Raw genomic sequence first — 17,945 nt, forward strand, 5'->3', positions numbered from 1 at the left:
GGCACGAACCCGCGTCCCCTGCATCGGCAGGCGGACTCTCAACCACTGCGCCACCAGGGAAGCCCTCCTAGAGATCTTTTGATCTCAAATATGACTCTATCTCATTCTTTTAAATGGCTGCTTTGTATTTCACATTATAGCTGCACTATCATTTTTATAACTAATCTGTTTTTTTATACTTAGGTTTATTCTAGTTTTTTGCTTTTTAAATAATGCTTAAAAAGCCTGTTAACAAATGTATTTTTAGTTGCATGAGTCAATGTTTTCTGTAGGTTGGATTCCTATAAATGGAATTTCTAAGTCAAAGTTTCTATGCAATTAAAGCTTTGGTTGGTTCTGTCAAATTACTCGTTATTTGTCACTGATAATTAAATGGCAAAATTGAATTTACAAATGGTAAGATGCCATATTTTTAAGAAGCCACATTAACCCTTGTATGACACAGTAGGATATAAATAAATGACAAATCATGTGGAGTTGAGGTAATATGCTCTGGGAATTTTATTAGAAGTTGCTTCTACATACTGAGTCAGCAATAGGTTATTGCAAAATCGTAATTACCAAAATATTTAAGGGTGGTGGAATTTTTGAACTTTTGTTTTGTTCTGTGTCTTATTCTGAACATAGGAGGTATGTGTAATGGTGAAGAGCACATGGTCTGCAGACCTGAGTTCAGGTCTTCTGCGCCCTATGAGCTAAATAACTCCAGACAAGTAGAGATCAGAATATTTGATCTTTTTAAATTTCCTGTACTGCATTGGTGAATTGAGGCCAATAATTCTATCTTTATAGGTTGTTGTAAAATTAACTACCAATAAATTGTAGCTGTTGTAATTTTTATTCTTCTGTGGCAGTTTTACAAAGATAACCATGATTAAATATTTATTTTCTTGATTAAATGGCCTTGGGGCATCCTCTGTATAACAAATAGAAAACATGTAACCTCTCTGTAGCATCCATCCCTTGGCTCAAAGATTACCACTTTTCTGATGAACAGAAACAGTCTCTTCTTACAATTAGGATTCTTTGTTTTGTTTTCCATTTCTGTGCCAAAACAATTTGATAGGACACGACTTCATCAATTCTGTTGCTCACCGTCCTGCCACATAGCTATTTGGGATGCACACTGATATCTTAGATCATCCAAATTAATTAAGTCTTATCAGGAAACTGATAAGCTAACGGCACTCAAAGTCTTGACCAGGTTGACAGTACAGATTTTTGCTTTCCACAATTTCCTGTTTCCTGATAGCTTAAAGATGATAAATACCATACTTTACTAGAGTCCACATATTTTCTAGAAATCAGTATGTCTAAGGTAAAGCATATGGAGGAGAAAGTAAGTTATTGACATTTTGAACAAGACCTCTGGTTCACAGCAGCAGTTGCCACAGTCAGCTGTTTCACCTTTCCTTTTAGAGGTGGTAAGAGTGGTGGTGTGATTGAAGGACCATGGTTCCATCTCAAAGTTCCAAACACTGACAGGAAGACCCTACAACTGTTGTGCTGGCCTTAGTGCTACATTTGCTGAGCTTGATGAGGTGTGCCACCAGATGCTGGTGCTTTGCCTCCTTCTTTTTTAATTTTTTGTAATTAGTTAACTTTGAAAATATTTTTAGTGACATATTCAGAAACTTATTATTTCAAAGGAATATTGGGATGTTCCAAATCATGGTGGTGTTCAAAAAGATAAAGATGTCACCTCATTTACAATGGGAGATGTGAGTTGAAAACTTATGGTCATCTATAAACTTATGGTCATTGTGTTTGAGATGTTGCAATCCTTTGCTGGACTCATTTGTAGTATCTTACCACCAGGTCTCCTTCTATCCTTTCTGTACATTCCCATAGTTTTTTTTCTAGGCAAATTTGTTCCAAACCCTTTTCATCTACTCAGACTACTCCAGCTTTAGAACATTTCTCTAGCCCACATTAAGTTTTATCAATCCTTTGTTTCCTTGTTATTTTTTTTCCTTTGTTCATTCAAATAGTGCTTGACAACACATAGGCTTTTATGTCCATTACCCCCATTGCAGAGTAATGCTGATTTCCTTTTCACCTCACTTTATCCAAACATAAACAAGAAGGGTATCATTGCTACCAATCTCTGGCTCTGTGAGTCTAGGATCATAAAGAGCAACCCTCCGTCATCCTGTGGCTTTAGTTACCACCTGTGGTGGACATTGTGGTTATTTCCCCCAAATCCATTTCATCTTTCTGCTTTTGTGTAGTAGCCATTTGATTTGGATGGAACTGATGAGAGGTGGGGCCCAATTAGGCTGAGCCAATGATTCTTGGCTGCCCATTAGAATCGCTGAAGGAGCTTCAAACAAGAGACAAATTCAGCCAACCAAATCCTCCCCCGCAAAAATGCCTGGGAGTGGAGCGGCACTTTCTAAATAATTCCCAGCTAAAGCTAACATGCAGCCAGTGTTGAGAACCACTGGTCTACTCACCAGGGTATTTCCATCTTCCCTGCCACTTGCATTGATTTAAGAAGCTCAAACCTAAACCAGTTAGCTTGTGCCATTGCCCAAGCTACATGAATTGGTTGTGGTGGGTATAATCAGCCTAATCAACATAGCCCGGGACTTTTGTTTTATGGTTGTGGAAATATTTTCTGTTTTATCTCTTTGGTGTGAGGAAATCCTGCTTAGGGATGGAACTCTTACTTGGAGGAGACAGAACTTCTTGGCTGAGTTCCTGTCTCAGCTGAGTTTTAACAAAGACTTCCCTGGACCATACTTTAGTTAGCCTCTTCTGACCCCTATTCTCTACTCGGCTTCAACTTTGGCCTACAATGTCTGTGTCCATCCGTGCTGAGTCCAGTTTTAGCAAGAATCTTGCTAAGTCAATTCCCATAAAAGTTCAGCGGACTGTACTGGTTGGCTTCTTTCTGTAGTTCCTAACATACCAACTTATACCTAAGCATTGCACATAGATGAGTTTGCTAATGAACCGTTCAGTTAATCAGTATTTACCAAGCATTTACTATGTACTGGATGCTGTACTAGGTACTGGGGACACAGTAATAAACAACATAGATATGATCCTTGTCTCATAGAACTTAACAGGCTTGAAACCCAAATCTGTTTCTGTTATCTTAATTATTGTAGGAAAACTTCCAGTTTGTTATGTGTGGTATAATATAGCTGGACGGAGTCTCTAAAACACTGCCCTGTATCATTTTTGTATGGAGCTAGGTTGTATATAAATAAATAAATCTGTTATTGCAATATAGCTGCTTCTCCAGATAATCGTCAAGACTAGATGCCTTACTTGGTTAGAATATGAGCAACAGAAGTAGGACTTTCCCCAGCAGGCTAACAGAGTACTGCAAGAACTTCCCAATAAGCTCACATGAATTTTGGGTTTTTTCAATCATTTTATTTTATTTTTTAAACATCTTTATTGGAGTATAATTGCTTTACAATGGTGTGTTAGTTTCTGCTATATAACAGTGAATCAGTTATACCTATACATATGTCCCCATATCTCTTCCCTCTTGCGTCTCCCTCCCTCCCACCCTCCCTATACCACCCCTCTAGGTGGTCACAGAGCACCGAGCTGATCTCCCTGTGCCATGCGGCTGCTTCCCACTAGCTATCTGTTTTACGTTTGGTAGTGTATATATGTCCATGCCACTCTCTCACTTTGTCCCAGCTTACCCTTCCCCCTCCCCGTATCCTCAAGTCCATTCTCTAGTAGGTCTGTGTCTTTATTCCCATCTTGCCTCTAGGTTCTTCATGACCAGTTTTTTTTTTCTTAGATTCCATATATATGTGTTAACTTACGGTATTTGTTTTTCTCTTTCTGACTTACTTTTCACTCTGTATGACAGACTCTAGGTCCATCCACCTCACTACAAATAACTCAATTTCATTTCTTTTTATGGCAGAGTAATATTCCATTGTATATATGTGCCACATCTTCTTTATCCATTCATCTGTTGACGGACACTTAGGTTGCTTCCATGTCCTGGCTATTGTAAATAGAGCTGCAATGAACATTTTGGTACATGACTCTTTTTGAATTTGGTTTTCTCAGGGTATATGCCCAGTAGTGGGATTGCTGGGTCATATGGTAGTTCTATTTTTAGTTTTTTGAGGAAACTCCATACTGTTCTCCATAGTGGCTGTATCAATTTACATCCCCACCAACAGCGCAAGAGGGTTCCCTTTTCTCCACACCCTCTCCAGCATTTATCGTTTGTAGATTTTTTTTTTTTCTTTTGCAGTACGCAGGCCTCTCACTGTTGTGGCCTCTCCTGTTGCGGAGCACAGGCTCCGGACGCGCAGGCTCAGCAGCCATGACTCTCGGGCCCAGCCGCTCCACGGCATGTGGGATCTTCCCGGACTGGGGCACGAATCCGTGTCCCTTGCATCGGCAGGCGGACTCTCAACCACTGCCACCAGGAAAGCTCCTGTTTGTAGATTTTTTTGATGATGGCCATTCTGACTGGTGTGAGGTGACACCTCATTGTAGTTTTGATTTGCAATTCTCTAATGATTACTGATGTTGAGCATTCTTTCATGTGTTTGTTGGCAATCTGTATATCTTCTTTGGAGAAATGTCTATTTAGGTCTTCTGCCCATTTTTGGATTGGGTTGTTTCTTATTTTGGTATTGAGCAGCATGAGCTGCTTGTAAATTTTGAAGATTAATCCTTTGTCAGTTGCTTCATTTGCAAATATTTTCTCCCATTCTGAGGGTTGTCTTTTGGTCTTGTTTATGGTTTCCTTTGCTTTGCAAAAGCTTTGAAGTTTCATTAGGTCCCATTTGTTTATTTTTATTTCCATTTCTCTAGGAGGTGGGTCAAAAAGGATCTTGCTGTGATTTATGTCATAGAATGTTCTGCCTGTGTTTTCCTCTAAGAGTTTAATGGTGTCTGGCCTTACATTTAGGTCTTTAATCCATTTTGAGTTTATTTTTGTGTATGGTGTTAGGGAGTGTTCTAATTTCATTCTTTTAGATGTAGCTGTCCAGTTTTCCCAGCACCACTTATTGGAGAGGCTGTCTTTTCTCCACTGTATATTCTTGCCTCCTTTATCAAAGATAAGGTGACCATAAGCCCACATGAATTTTGCATTGCTTTGTATATCCAAGCAAGAGCCCTGGTTGCTTGAACATATCCTGGGGTAGCAACATGGCAAAGTAGTTAAGAATATGAACACTGTAAGCAAAATGCTTAGGTTTGAATCCTGAGTCTACAACTTTTGTGCTCTTTACAATGGGCAAGTTTCATAACTTCTCTGTGCTTTATTTCCTTATCCATCTGTAAAATGAGAATGTTAATAATAATGCCTACCTTTTAGAGTGGTTAAGAGGAATATAAAGAGTTTAGAATGGTTTCTGGCACAAGGTACACCCATATATCTGTTTGCTCTTTGATGATGTTGATGATAAAGATAGACCCACTTATTTACATCTCAAATTCTCTTACTGGTTTTATGGTAGTCTTATTATGAGATCTTTTAAAATATGAGCAGAATCTTCATGTGTAATTTGCAGAAGAGGGTAATCATCAGAGACTAGTTTGTACTTTCCTTTTTCAACTCATGAGAGAGGGGAGATCATCATCATCATTGGACTCCAGTCCTACTTTGTGGGCCCGTGAGTATATGGTGCTGTGCCCCGAGTTAAGCAGGCAGCCCCTGCTCTCTTGGAGTTTACCTTCCAAGACTGACTACATCAGTTTAGATAATCAAGTAAAGGTCATAAAAACAGTGAACTGTGAGTTGGCCAGACACTTTAAACATAGAAAATGTCCTATATAATGGAAGTTTACTGTAATACAACCCCTTAAAGTGTAGATTTAGTATCGTTGCATATATCTCATACACAGTTTTGGACTACATACCTGAAGGAAATCATAATAGAATCATACAGTACGGGGACTTCCTGGTGGTCCAGTGTCTAAGACTCCACGCTCGCAATGCAGGGGGCCCGGGGTTCGATCCCTGGTCGGGGAACTAGAACCCACATATCGCAACTAAGAGTTCACATTGCTGCAACTAAAGATCCCGCATGCCGCAATGAAGATCGCGCATGCAGCAACGAAGATCCTGTGTGCCACAACTAAGACCCGGCACAGCCAAATAAATAAATAAAAATTTTTTAAAAAATTGAATCATACAGCATGGATCTCTAGAAGAGTAATTAGCATATTTATACTGGGCAGAGGTAATTACTTTGGGACAGGGATGGAGGAGTTGGGGAGCAAAAATTAATCCTGTAAATTGTATAAGGTGAAAGAAAAATGAACCTGTGGCTACTGCTTAATAAAGCAGTGTGACATGGTGGGAAGACCATGGATTTGGGGGCAAGAATGATCTGGGCAAATAATGGCTCAGCTACCTACAAACTATGTGGCCTCTCTGGAGCTCTATGAATTCAAAGGAAAACTGTTTTCCCTTCCAACTGTAGCTGCAGAAAGGGTAAGATTTGTGGCTCAGCTTAGAAGCAAGTATATATAGGTGTGGTTTTTAGCTTCAGTCCTGGCTTTTTTTTTTGTTTTTTAATCTCACAACTATTATTTCCTTTTTTACTCTTTTTTAAAAAATGCCTTCCTGTATGCTTATTGATGGACCAAGAGTATTAGTGATTGTATTGGTTCACTAGGGCTACCATAACAAAATACCACAGCCTGGGTGGCTCAAGCAACAGAAATGTATTTTCTCACAGCTCTGGAGGCTAAAAGTCCAAGATCAAGGTGTTGATGGGGTTGATTTTCTCTGAGGCCTCTCTCCTTGACTTGTAGATGGCTCTCTTTTCCCTCCGTCTTCACATGGTCCTTCCTTTGTGCACACACGTCTGTGTCACCAGTTATATTGGATTAGGGCCCACATAAACACCTCATTTTAATGCAGTCACCTTTCAAAGGCTCTTATCTACAAATACTGTCACATTCTGAGGTACTAGGATTAGGCCTTCAACATATGAATTTGCAGGGGACACAATTCAACCCATGGCAGTGATTAAAAAAAAATAGTAATAACCTCCCTCATACATTTCTTTAACTGTAAAATAGGGATATAAAAATGATTACTTTGTTCTGTGTATGATTATTGTGAGGATTATAATGAGAAATTCACCTCAGTTGACTGGCACAGTTGAGTCACATAATAGGTACTTCGCAATTGTTAAATATCTTCCTTTCCTGCCTTTGGCAGGGGAGAGAAATTCTGAAATTGCTTGATTAAAAAAAAGAGACACAGACCTTACCTGCTACAGTGATAGGGTGTGGGCGTTTTAAGTGTCAGAGACAACTGGGGTAGCCAGGGAAGGAGGAGTGGGGCAGTGGAGAAAAAAAAATGTTTTTATTTACTTTGGAGCATGAGATGATCAAGAAAGCAAAGGAGCTGAGGTGGCTTGAGGTAGACTCCAAAACTCTAAAAGCCCAAAGAAGAATTTAGCCCTGAAGTGAGATAACTTCAGCAATAATGTTAAGAATTTTAGACTGAAAGGCATCATGATTCAATTCCTTTATTTTATGGAGGAGAAAACTGACATCCAGAGAGGTTAAGTAACAGGCTAAAATCACATAGCTAAGCAATTGGTGGAAGACTAATCAACTCTGAAAAGTTAAGTCTATGATTGGGAGGAGCAGAATATGATAACTTGAGGAAAATATCTGAATTCTACCAGACTGTCAGAGCTAAAGCTGTATCTTATTCATTATTGTATCTCCAGTTACCAGGGATGTGCCCAGTGTATAGTATTCAATGATGATTGTTAGGATGATTCAAAATAAATATTGAATTTGCAGGGGACTTGTTAAACCATAGGTGTACATTTTTGTGAATAAATCAATGCAGCATACTTATGAAATATATGGAACATCTTTAGTATCATCCTGGAGATCAGTATACAAAAAATTACATTAATAAGTGAGTTTCTAAGACTGCTGGATCTAAGGGCACTATTCAAAAATCAATTGTATTTCTTTATACCAGTAGCTGATACATACTAACGAATGTACATACACCACTGGTGGGAGTGAAGGTTGCACAATCACCTTGGAAAACTGACAATATTCACTAAAGCTGAGTATACTCTTATCCTATGATCAAGCAGTTACTCTTCTAGGCAGTATATATCCAGCAAGAGCATGTGCACATATGTACCAAAAATCATGTGCAAGAATGTTTGTGCCTGCATTATTTGAAAGAGCTAATAACTAGAAGCAACCCAAATGTCCATCAACAGTAGAATGAATCAATAAATTGTGGCATATTCACATTGTGGGTATGATACAACAATCAATAAGCTACAACTACCAAAACATGTGGATGGATGAATCTTGTAAACCATAAAGGAGCCCATTCACAAAAGAATACTCACTATATAATTCTACTTATATAAAGCTCCAGAAACAGGCAAAATTCTATGATGCTAGAATCAGGATACTGGTTACCTTTGGAAAGGTAAAAGAGGATACTAAGGGGGCTTCAGAGGTGCTAGTAATGTTCTATTTCTTGATTGAACTGGACACTTATTTGTATACTTTTCTGTATTTGTTATACTTAAATTATAAAAGGCTTAAAAGTATGTATTGAATTTTTATATATCATTGATATCTTAGAAGTAGTATCACATGATTATTTTAAATGAGACTGAAGCAGCTGTCAGAATGTATAGCTGCTTCAGTATGTATATTTGAATGTATAGCTGCCTCAAAAAATAAATAGAGGGCTTCCCTGGTGGCGCAGTGGTTGAAAGTCCGCCTGCCGATGCAGGGGACACGGGTTCGTGCCCGGTCCAGGAGGATCCCACATGCTGCGGAGCGGCTGGGCCCATGAGCCATGGCCGCTGAGCCTGCACATCCAGAGCCTATGCTCCGCAGCGGAAGAGGCCACAACAGTGAGAGGCCCGCGTACCACAAAAAAAATAAATAAATAAATAGAATTTAAAAAGACATCCCCACCCAGTCTCCCACCCTTTTTTTGGTTCAGTATTTCTTTTTGTACTCTTAGTTGTTGTTTACTTATGGAATTGTATTTTTAACAAACAAAATAGTACAGTATGCAGTATAGCTTTTCAGTATTTAAATAGTTATTTCTCTCAGAAATTTTAAGGTATCAAAAAGGATTAAGCTTAGAACTGTGTGTAATATGATCCCAATTTTTCTTTCTGTCTGTCATCATTTCTAGGTGTAAAGGAAAAACTTGGAAGGATATAAGCAATAAGCAAACTTTTTTATGAGAAGGGGGTAAACTTTCTATTTTTATATGTTTGATATTTGAATTTTTTACAAAAAGCATGTGTCTCTTTTTTTAGTTTAAAAGGTACAATTTTTAATAATTAAGCAAAAAGATAGATCTTAGCTATTAAAATATTTTATATCCTAGAACTAGAAAACCTCTCAACCTTTTTTCCTTTTATGCTTACTTATTAAAAATGTATAAAACCTAACAGTTGAATACTGTCAAGAAAAACACCAATAATTTAGATCTTTAAATTCCTATTTAATGTCATCACTTAGATAAAACATAAAACTTTGATTTATGTGGTTGGTTTTTTGTTTTTTCTGTTTTTCCAAATTTTCTAGAGTAAGCAATATTACTTTTATAATAGAAGTATTTAAGGGAGGCAAATCTTTATTATTTCAGTCTTTGCTGACGAGGTTAATATGTTGTACTTTTAAAGGATTTTTCTCCACTATATTTATTGTTCTTTTGTTCCAACTGGGAAGGGAAAAGCCAGACTGGAAGCTATAAAAAGTTATTTTGTGAGATGCTGTTTTTCTAATGGTATTATTAAGAATTGCTAAAAATACACACAATAGATCTTGAGGAAAATGCAAACTGTTGGAATACAGTTCTTTTAGTGGCATACTTTTCTTTCCAAAGTCAAAAGCCTTTGACTCATGAATATGCTCCCAAGGGTGAATTAACCTCCCTCCTTTTCCTCCTCAAGTTTCCTAATTGCATTTTTAGCTTGTGTAATTGTATTTGTCCTTTGTATACATAAATATACAAACCATTTTAAAATAAATTCAGTTTGCTGGCTGATTAGTTTTATGCATTTGAATTGGTTGGTGGTAAGAGGTCACAGGTCTTGTAAATATCCCTGGAAATTAGGAAATTGCTTAGAGATCAGGCCCTTTTGACTAGATTCATCCTCAACTTGGAAATAAAGTTAGTTTTCACTTTCCTGCACCCTTCTGCACAGTGGTTTGAAGACTCTAGCTTAAGTGAATAAGATCAGAAATTTTGAGGTTTATTTTTCTTTAAAAATATAAACTGAGTGTTAGTATTTTTCAGACAATTAAGGGCTAACATCTAAGGGCTTTGGTTATAGTTCTTATGCTGCTGATTAGGTATTCCTTGGTGGTGATTAGTGAATGTACAAATGCAATCATTCGGTAGGGTTTAATCACTTATATGAGAGAGAAGTTCGTTACCCAGAAGGAGAAATTGAGGCTTGTATAACTTTCATTAGCCTTATTTTTTTAATAGCAAAAAAATAAAGAAGAATAATTTTTGACTAAATTAGGAATATTGAGTAATATAAGATAAATTGTTGTTTAAAAGAAATAGAGAACCTGGGGAAATACACTTACGTGAATATACTTTTCCACCATGTAGTATATTGTCTGTATTATAGGTAGCTTATGAATAGTTGGCCCTTACCAAACCAGGACAGATTTCCCTCAGAGAGAGAGAGAGAAAGAAGTGCTGGCTGAACAAGTGCATCTCCTTCTTTCTTTGCACTGGGTGGCTGAGCCCCACAGTTATAGCAGGGGTCAGGGGAGGAAATGTCTCCTTTCCCAGGTTTCCTACATTAACTTAAAGTTGAGAAGAGAGATGTATACCTATACCTTTTTTTTTTTTTTTACAGGTCTCTAAGGCAATGGGAGAGTGGAATGCATGTATTTGGGCAATACTGTATTTCTTTCTGGTGAGATGAGTTAAGGGCCTGAGCCCTGAGGGTAGGTTTGAGCCACTTGGGATGATGAGCTAGGGAGGTGTGGGTGGCTGCTTAGGCCAAGCATTGCACAGTGGCGTGACTCTCTTAGCTTCAGGGGTGGTTCTTCAAATGTGTAGTCAAAAAGCTTAGCTTTGGGCTTCCCTGGTGGCGCAGTGGTTGAGAGTCCGCCTGCCGATGCAGGGGACATGGGTTCGTGCCCCGGTCCGGGAGGATCCCACATGCCGCGGAGCGGATAGGCCTGTGAGCCATGGCCACTAGGCCTGCGCGTCCGGAGCCTGTGCTCTGCAACGGGAGAGGCCACGTCAGTGAGAGGCCCGCGTATACTGCAAAAAAAAAAAAAAGCTTAGCTTTGTAGGGTTGGGGATTATTTTATTCTAACCTAATTCACAATTGCTAATATATAAATCAAAATGCTGTAGCTTTTCCAGCCTTCCAGGCCAGTTGGTCTTCACTCCAAGGGTGGCCCAGGACTCTCGTGGTATTAGTACTGAAAGTGGTGCTTTCAGGAAAAAAATCCTCAGTCTTGGGGAAACCTCTCAGTCTCAGAGGGATGGTTGATCACCCTATTTTACTTCCCTGAGCCCTTAGCAGCCATAGCATAGGAGGAGGAGAAATGCATTCTCGCTGCCACTGTGTACAATCTCTTCCCTGTAGTACAGATGATGAAGAGCTCTTACATAGCAGTACAACCCAGGATGTAATTTCAGGGAGGAAGAATGTTGCTACATCCCAAGTGTGCCCAGATAGTGCTCTTCTGATTATCTATTGCTGCATAACAAATGACTGCAAAATTTAGAGGCTTAAAATAACACTATTATCTCTTCTGGTTTCTGTGGTTCTGGGATTTGAGAAAATCTCAGCTGACAGTTCTGGCTCCCTCATTATGACAGTGGCTGCAACTGGAACAGCTGGAGACCAGTTCAACACCTCTGTCTTCATGTCATCTCAAGGCCTCTCTATGGGCTACTTTAAGCTCTCCTGGTTGCTTTCAGACAGGTGATGCTTACCTGGCAGTTTAGGGTTCTGGAGCAAGTATTCTAGCCAACAAGAAAGAAGCTGCCTCAAATGTCACATCAGATATTATTGAATAGCATCATTTTCACCAGAGCCACAGGATTCAAGTGGGGAGCATAGACCCCACTTCTTTTTTTTTTTTTTAATATTTATCTATTTGTCTGCGCCAGGTCTTAGTTGCAGCACGCGGGATCTTTAGTCATGGCATGCGAAATCTTAGTTGCAGCATGTGGCATCTAGTTCCCTGACCAGGGATCGAACCTGGGCCCCCTGCATTGGAAGTGCTGAGTCTTAGCCACTGGACCACTACGGAAGTCCCTAGACCCTACTTCATGATAGTTAGAAGGTCAACGTCACAACCTGTTGAGATGGAGACATTATTGCCGCCATCTTTGAAAAATATAATCCACCACAATTACCTTAGCTTCCAAATGCAGTTTTTCATTAATAAAAGTAGTAAAGTTGTTAAAATATGGTTTTTCCTCATGAGTTTTCTTAATGCAATTTTTATTTCGAATGAAAACAAAAAGATCAGCCTGTAAATGTTACTTGAATTGTTCTGAGAACTCTTGCTTACCACTGTTCTACTGGAATGAGTGTGTGTGTGTGTGTGTGTGTGTGTGTGTGTGTGTGTGTGTATATCTTCCCAAAAAGCCAACTGACCGACATAGGTGTAGTAAAAGTTCATTTGCTTCCATAGTAAGAATTTTAAGGTGTGTGTGTGTGTGTGTGTGTGTGTGTGTGTATGGGAGTTTCTATGCATACATGCACCCCAGAGGATGGAAAGGAAAGAATAACTGGGAGGAGACAAGGACAGCAGTGGCACAGGACCATTCGGGTTGAACGAAAGCATTCATAGTAGGAAAGAACTCTGAAGACATTGATGGCTGGAGAGGGAGCTAAGGAACAAGGGCAGTGGCTATCATTTAGAAGTGAAGGGCAGGTATACCTATAGCATCACTTTAGAACGATCATTCAGTTTAAAATGTGGATGCTAATGTTCTGATGCAGCTTTCTTAGACTGTCTCCCATTGTGATGCTTAAGACCCATGAGTTATTTTTTCTGATAGCCTCCAGCTTCTCACTTCAGAATAATGGAAATTGGAATTAGAAAAAATCTAATGCGGTTATTTGGGGAATTTGCTGACAGAACAGTTTTAACAAAGTTTGAGGAAGGCATGCTACAAATCTTAATTTTATTAAACTGATATTTTTTGGCTTAATAAATGTTTAATATTGCAACATTTATGATTCTTACATGAGTTCTATTGTTTTGTCCTAAACTCATTATTTTATTGAGGAAAATTTGAAAAATTAAAAAAATATAGGATAGCAGAAAGATTATAATTCTAAGCTACCATTTGTTTAAAAAGATATTTTATGTGTTTGGATTGTAGGAATACTGTAATACTGTCCAGCTAGATTCTGGGATAGATTATCGGAAAAGGGAACTTCCTGCTGCAGGAGAACTCTACTACCTGTAAGTTGTTTTTTAATTTTCATTTTCTAAGTTTAATATCTAATAATTAATCAGGAAAAGATGAGAAAAATAAGCAGGGTAATTATTAGAAAATGAAAGCCTAGTTCTAAAGCCTGTGATTTTTAAAATACAAAATGTTATAATGTTAACTTCTTTAAACTGTGTTTTCTGCCATCCACATTTGCATGATTTATAATGTGTGATTGGTGGAAACCCTAATTAGTTTTTTGGGGAGGAGTGATGACAGATGGTTAGAAAATAATGAGTATCCTTTTTAAGAAACTCTAGTATTAAGAGAATATCTTTATTGTGCTCAAGTAATTAATTATTTGTGGACATCTTCTGACAAATGTATCATTTCTGTTCTCTGAAAATTGTGTTTTATTTTGTCAGTCTGTTTGTATTTATCATTGTTGATTGACTTCCATACATAACTATGTAAAATATATATACACAAGTACAACTGGATATATTTTGTCTTTTAAAAGCTCAGACTCGGGCTTCCCTGGTGGCACAGGGATTAAGAATCCTCCTGCCAATGCAGGGTACGTGGGTTCGATCCCTGGCCCAGGAAGATCCCACATGCTACGGAGCAACTAAGCCCGTGCACCACAACTACTGAGCCTGTGCTCTAGAGCCCGTGAGCCACAACTACTGAGCCCACGTGCCACAACTATTGAATCCCGTGTGCCTAGAGCCCGTGCTCTGCAACAAGAGAAGTCACTGCAATGAGAAGCCTGCGCACCGCAATGAAGAGTAGACCCCACTCACCACAGCTAGAGAAAACCCACGCACAGCAATGAAGACCCAATGCAGCCAAACAAAAAACTAATTAATTAATTAATTAATTTAAAAAAAACTCAGACACTCCTGAGTAGGAGCAATTTATAATAATAGATGTGTTCAGCATGTGTAGTTAATGCTGAAAAACAAATATAGTTTGTTTTAAAAATGTCAGTTGTGAGAACCTGAAAAGGAAAAAGTGCTTTACAAATGCAAAGTGTTGTTTAGTGTATGCTGCTAGTGTTGGGCACCTAGTGGGTTCTCAGTAAATAGGTCTGTCTAAGGGCTAATTGTGATTTAACTCAAAGGCATGTTTCTGCTAATTTAAATTTTGATGACAACGTGCATATGAGAGGTTCAGAAAAGTTCTTGTCTCTGCCACCTTGTAAGCAGAAGTACTTTACTGTTTTTGAAGCAGAAATTAGCTAGAAAAATCACATAATTAAAATTGCATACTTTACAGTGTACCAGGGGGACTGTTTCAGTTTATTATTCAGATTCTGATGATTATTATAGGAGGCTCTTCATCTGACCTTAAGTACTTTGTCTTTAAATACTTTATAATTTTGAAAAATTCTTAGAACACTTTTTTTTCTGCTTTAACTTGGACTTTTTCCTCTCCATTTCTTTTATGTTTGTACTTTCTGGTCTTTTTATTTTTCTGATATTCACAAGATTTCCCTGAAGCTTTGTTACCTGTTTCTTGATGTGCCAGATGTATGGTACTTAGAAATTAATTTATTATTATTCCTTTTATTCTTTTTCAACAAATCCTTGTTCCTTGCTTTCCCACAAAGTATATCCTTATGTGGAAGAATTAAAACATTTTCCTAAAGGGAAGTTCTTTCAGTAAAGATGGTTGCCTGACTCTAAGTCATGAAATTTGTTTCCGGGTGCTAGAGAGGTCTCGGTGGAATTTACAGGAGTTGGAAAGGCTGCTTTTGCTTCAGCAGAGCCACTTTCTCTCTGACCTACTCTGTGTTGCCTCTTCCTCTTCCTGAAAAATGTAATACAGTTCTAACACATCGAAATTCAGGTTTGTACTTTAAACAAGTACTGGAGGAAATCAGAATCTAACAACGTCCCAGAGTCCAGAAAACTAGAATCTACAAAGGCTACTGTGAAACTCTAGAATGGCTTTCTTAAAAATATGTAAATTCTTTAACCTTCGAGGAAAGTAGATTTATTTTTTTTATTTTTAATTTTTATTTTATTTATTTATTTATTTTTGGCTGTGTTGGGTCTTCGTTGCTGCGTGCAGGCTTTCTCTAGCTGCGGCGAGCAGGGGCTACTCTTCGTTGCGGTGCACGGGCTTCTCGCAGTGGCTTCTCTTGTTGCGGAGCATGGGCTCTAGGAGCGTGGGCTTCAGTTGTTGCGGCACGCGGGCTTCAGTAGTTGTGGCTCGCAGGTTCTAGAGCTCAGGCTCAGTAGTTGTGGTGCACGGGCTTAGTTGCTCCGCGGCATGTGGGATCTTCCTGGACCAGGGCTGAAACCCATGTCCCCTGCATTGCAAGCAGATTCTTAACCACTTTGCCACCAGGGAAGTCCTAGGAAAGTAGATTTATTTATGAATTTAACATCAAAAGAGCTTTATCATAGTCTGATAATCAAGAATATAGAGCCTGGGGGCACACCTCAGAGGGAAAGCAGATACGTGTGCCTGAGGAGAATTAGGAATTAAAGTCATCTCAGAAGTGGGAAAATAGTATTAGATACCCAGATGGGATGCTAGGGATGTCATTTGTATTGTTTCACATGAACCCTTGGGTAGAACTTCTTTCATGAAAGAGTAAAAGAAAAGTTCCTTGGGTCATGTTAACATTTCTGATTTAATTAGGTTTCGTTTTATCTTGTTCCTATAGGAAAACATTACTTTCCCCTCTATAACAGATTTTAATGTGCCATGCTATATATTGCCCAATTAAAGCATGTATTTCTCTTTATTACCCTCTGCCTAAACATCTGGAATTGGTTCCTGAATATACAAGTCTTGACTACTCCCTTTGTCAATCTCACTGGCACCCCAACTAAAAAAAAGAAAAGCAAAGTTCTAGCTTCCCTCTAGGGGAACATCACGCATTATCTCAGAATTTCATATATGCAGAATCCCATATATGATCTTTATTAAATAGAAATAGTCATTAATTCAGTATTTTATTAGTCTAACTTTCCAAAAGCCAATCTAAAATGTCCCAAAACATAATTCATATAATATCAAGAATTACCAGAGATTTAAAAAACTGCTCCAAAATTTGACATGGAACAATTTCTATAGTTCATAATATTGTCTGAGTTACACAAGAACTAATTCATACAAGCCATTGTATGTTTATATGTAATCTATTTCAGTTGTAGTTTTATATCACATTAAATTTAGAAATCCGAGAGTACCTTTATAAAAACGTTCCAGTTGCTTTTGGCTCATCTCAAGAAGTTTTTAATCTCACATAAAACTAACTCAAAAGAGAATTTAAATTTAGCACGTTGTAAGCCACAGAGCTTGAGTGCAAAAATCCAAACTTCTGCATAGATTAAAACATCCCATGGTTCTCCAGTTTTTCATTCTGTGGTAACTGATCTCCCCAGAGGTGAGCACAAAGTCATTTTCTTACTGGTTTCTTGGCGGATTGGGCTCAGTAAGATTCCCCATGAGTGGACTATGGTTTGCCAAAATCCATACAGGTCAACCAAACACTGGGCTTCTTGTTTGCACTTGGGTGGAGACTTGGACCAGTAATTTATTTTGAATTACCTGGTGTTTGCCAAAGGAGGCCCCATCCCGTGCCTTCCAGAGAATTTAACTGCTTCAGATTAGCTCTCTACTATGGGGCTGGTGACACTAGAGGTTATCATTTTATATATGCAACAATGAGCATCTCTTTTCTGACAGGAAACACCACTGCCGAGGGGTCCATGGGATGCTGCCCCAGACCATTTTGCTGTAAATTCTGTGAAGGGTTATGTTTTCCTGGAAAGAGGAAGTCAGGTCACCTTGGACTCACCCTCACTCTCTGTCTCTTTTCCTTTTTCATTCAGGAGCTGAGTAGTGCAGGTTCTTTTTTTCTACTAAAAAGAAGGAAGGAAGGAAGTTGAGGAGAGGTTTCCTATTCAAGCACCATATCTCCACCATACTCACATACAAACACCCTACCCCCAACATAGAAGCCATGGCCTCAGTGGAATATTTTAAACTGAACCAAAAGGGGTAGAGGGAGGTGTTGGGCCTTGGATTTGATTTTACCCTACTTATGAAGTAATAGCTTTGCCTGTATTATTTCATGAATGCTGGCAGAAGACACAAGAAACCTGCGTCAGAGACAAAGGATTTTATTACTCTAGGCACAGATAGCATGTTGAGTCAGTTCCCTCCTTGCTCCAGAGTCCCGTTAGAGAAGGGAAGAGGAGTTTTGCTGAGGGCACAGATGGATGCCTGCATAGGCAGTGAGTTGTGTTACAGGAGAGGAACTCTGAGTTTGGGGAATGTACCAATTTATAGTCAGAAGTAAGCAAGACTGCTTTTTTCCCAAGGGAGACGTTGCCTCATCCCTCAAGGTTTCTCGTTGCAAATACACTTTAAGAAATGGTTAGGGCCTTGCATACTTGGCAAGAATGTGGGTGAGTGAGAGACCCAGGGATAACTGTCTCTTCTCACAGGGGACATTTATCAGACTTTTAACCTTAAAGAAGCCAGACTTTCTCCCTTTATTTCATTTGGCTCCTATCCACCAAAGTCATCC

At 38.7% G+C, this 17,945-nt stretch overlaps 1 protein-coding gene across 8 annotated transcripts in view; it reads left to right on the forward strand.

Moving 5' to 3' along the window:
- The window catches only part of AFG1L (AFG1 like ATPase), a 226,869-nt gene that overhangs the window by 134,266 nt on the left and 74,658 nt on the right, over positions 1–17,945 (forward strand). For 6 of the 8 annotated variants that reach the window (XR_009558727.1, XM_060283447.2, XM_060283444.1 and 3 more), the window contains exons 8-9: positions 10,842–10,901; positions 13,343–13,425. Coding sequence is in view for 7 of the 8 variants with exons in the window: in XM_060283447.2 (XP_060139430.1) it covers positions 10,842–10,901; positions 13,343–13,425 (143 nt within the window). In the remaining variant the exon portion in view is untranslated. The remainder of the gene's footprint in view (positions 1–10,841; positions 10,902–13,342; positions 13,426–17,945) is intronic. The other 2 variants (XM_030882896.3, XM_030882897.3) reach the window with 1 other exon arrangement.

This window comes from Globicephala melas, chromosome 14 (assembly GCF_963455315.2).
Source record: "Globicephala melas chromosome 14, mGloMel1.2, whole genome shotgun sequence".
NCBI lineage: Eukaryota > Metazoa > Chordata > Mammalia > Artiodactyla > Delphinidae > Globicephala > Globicephala melas.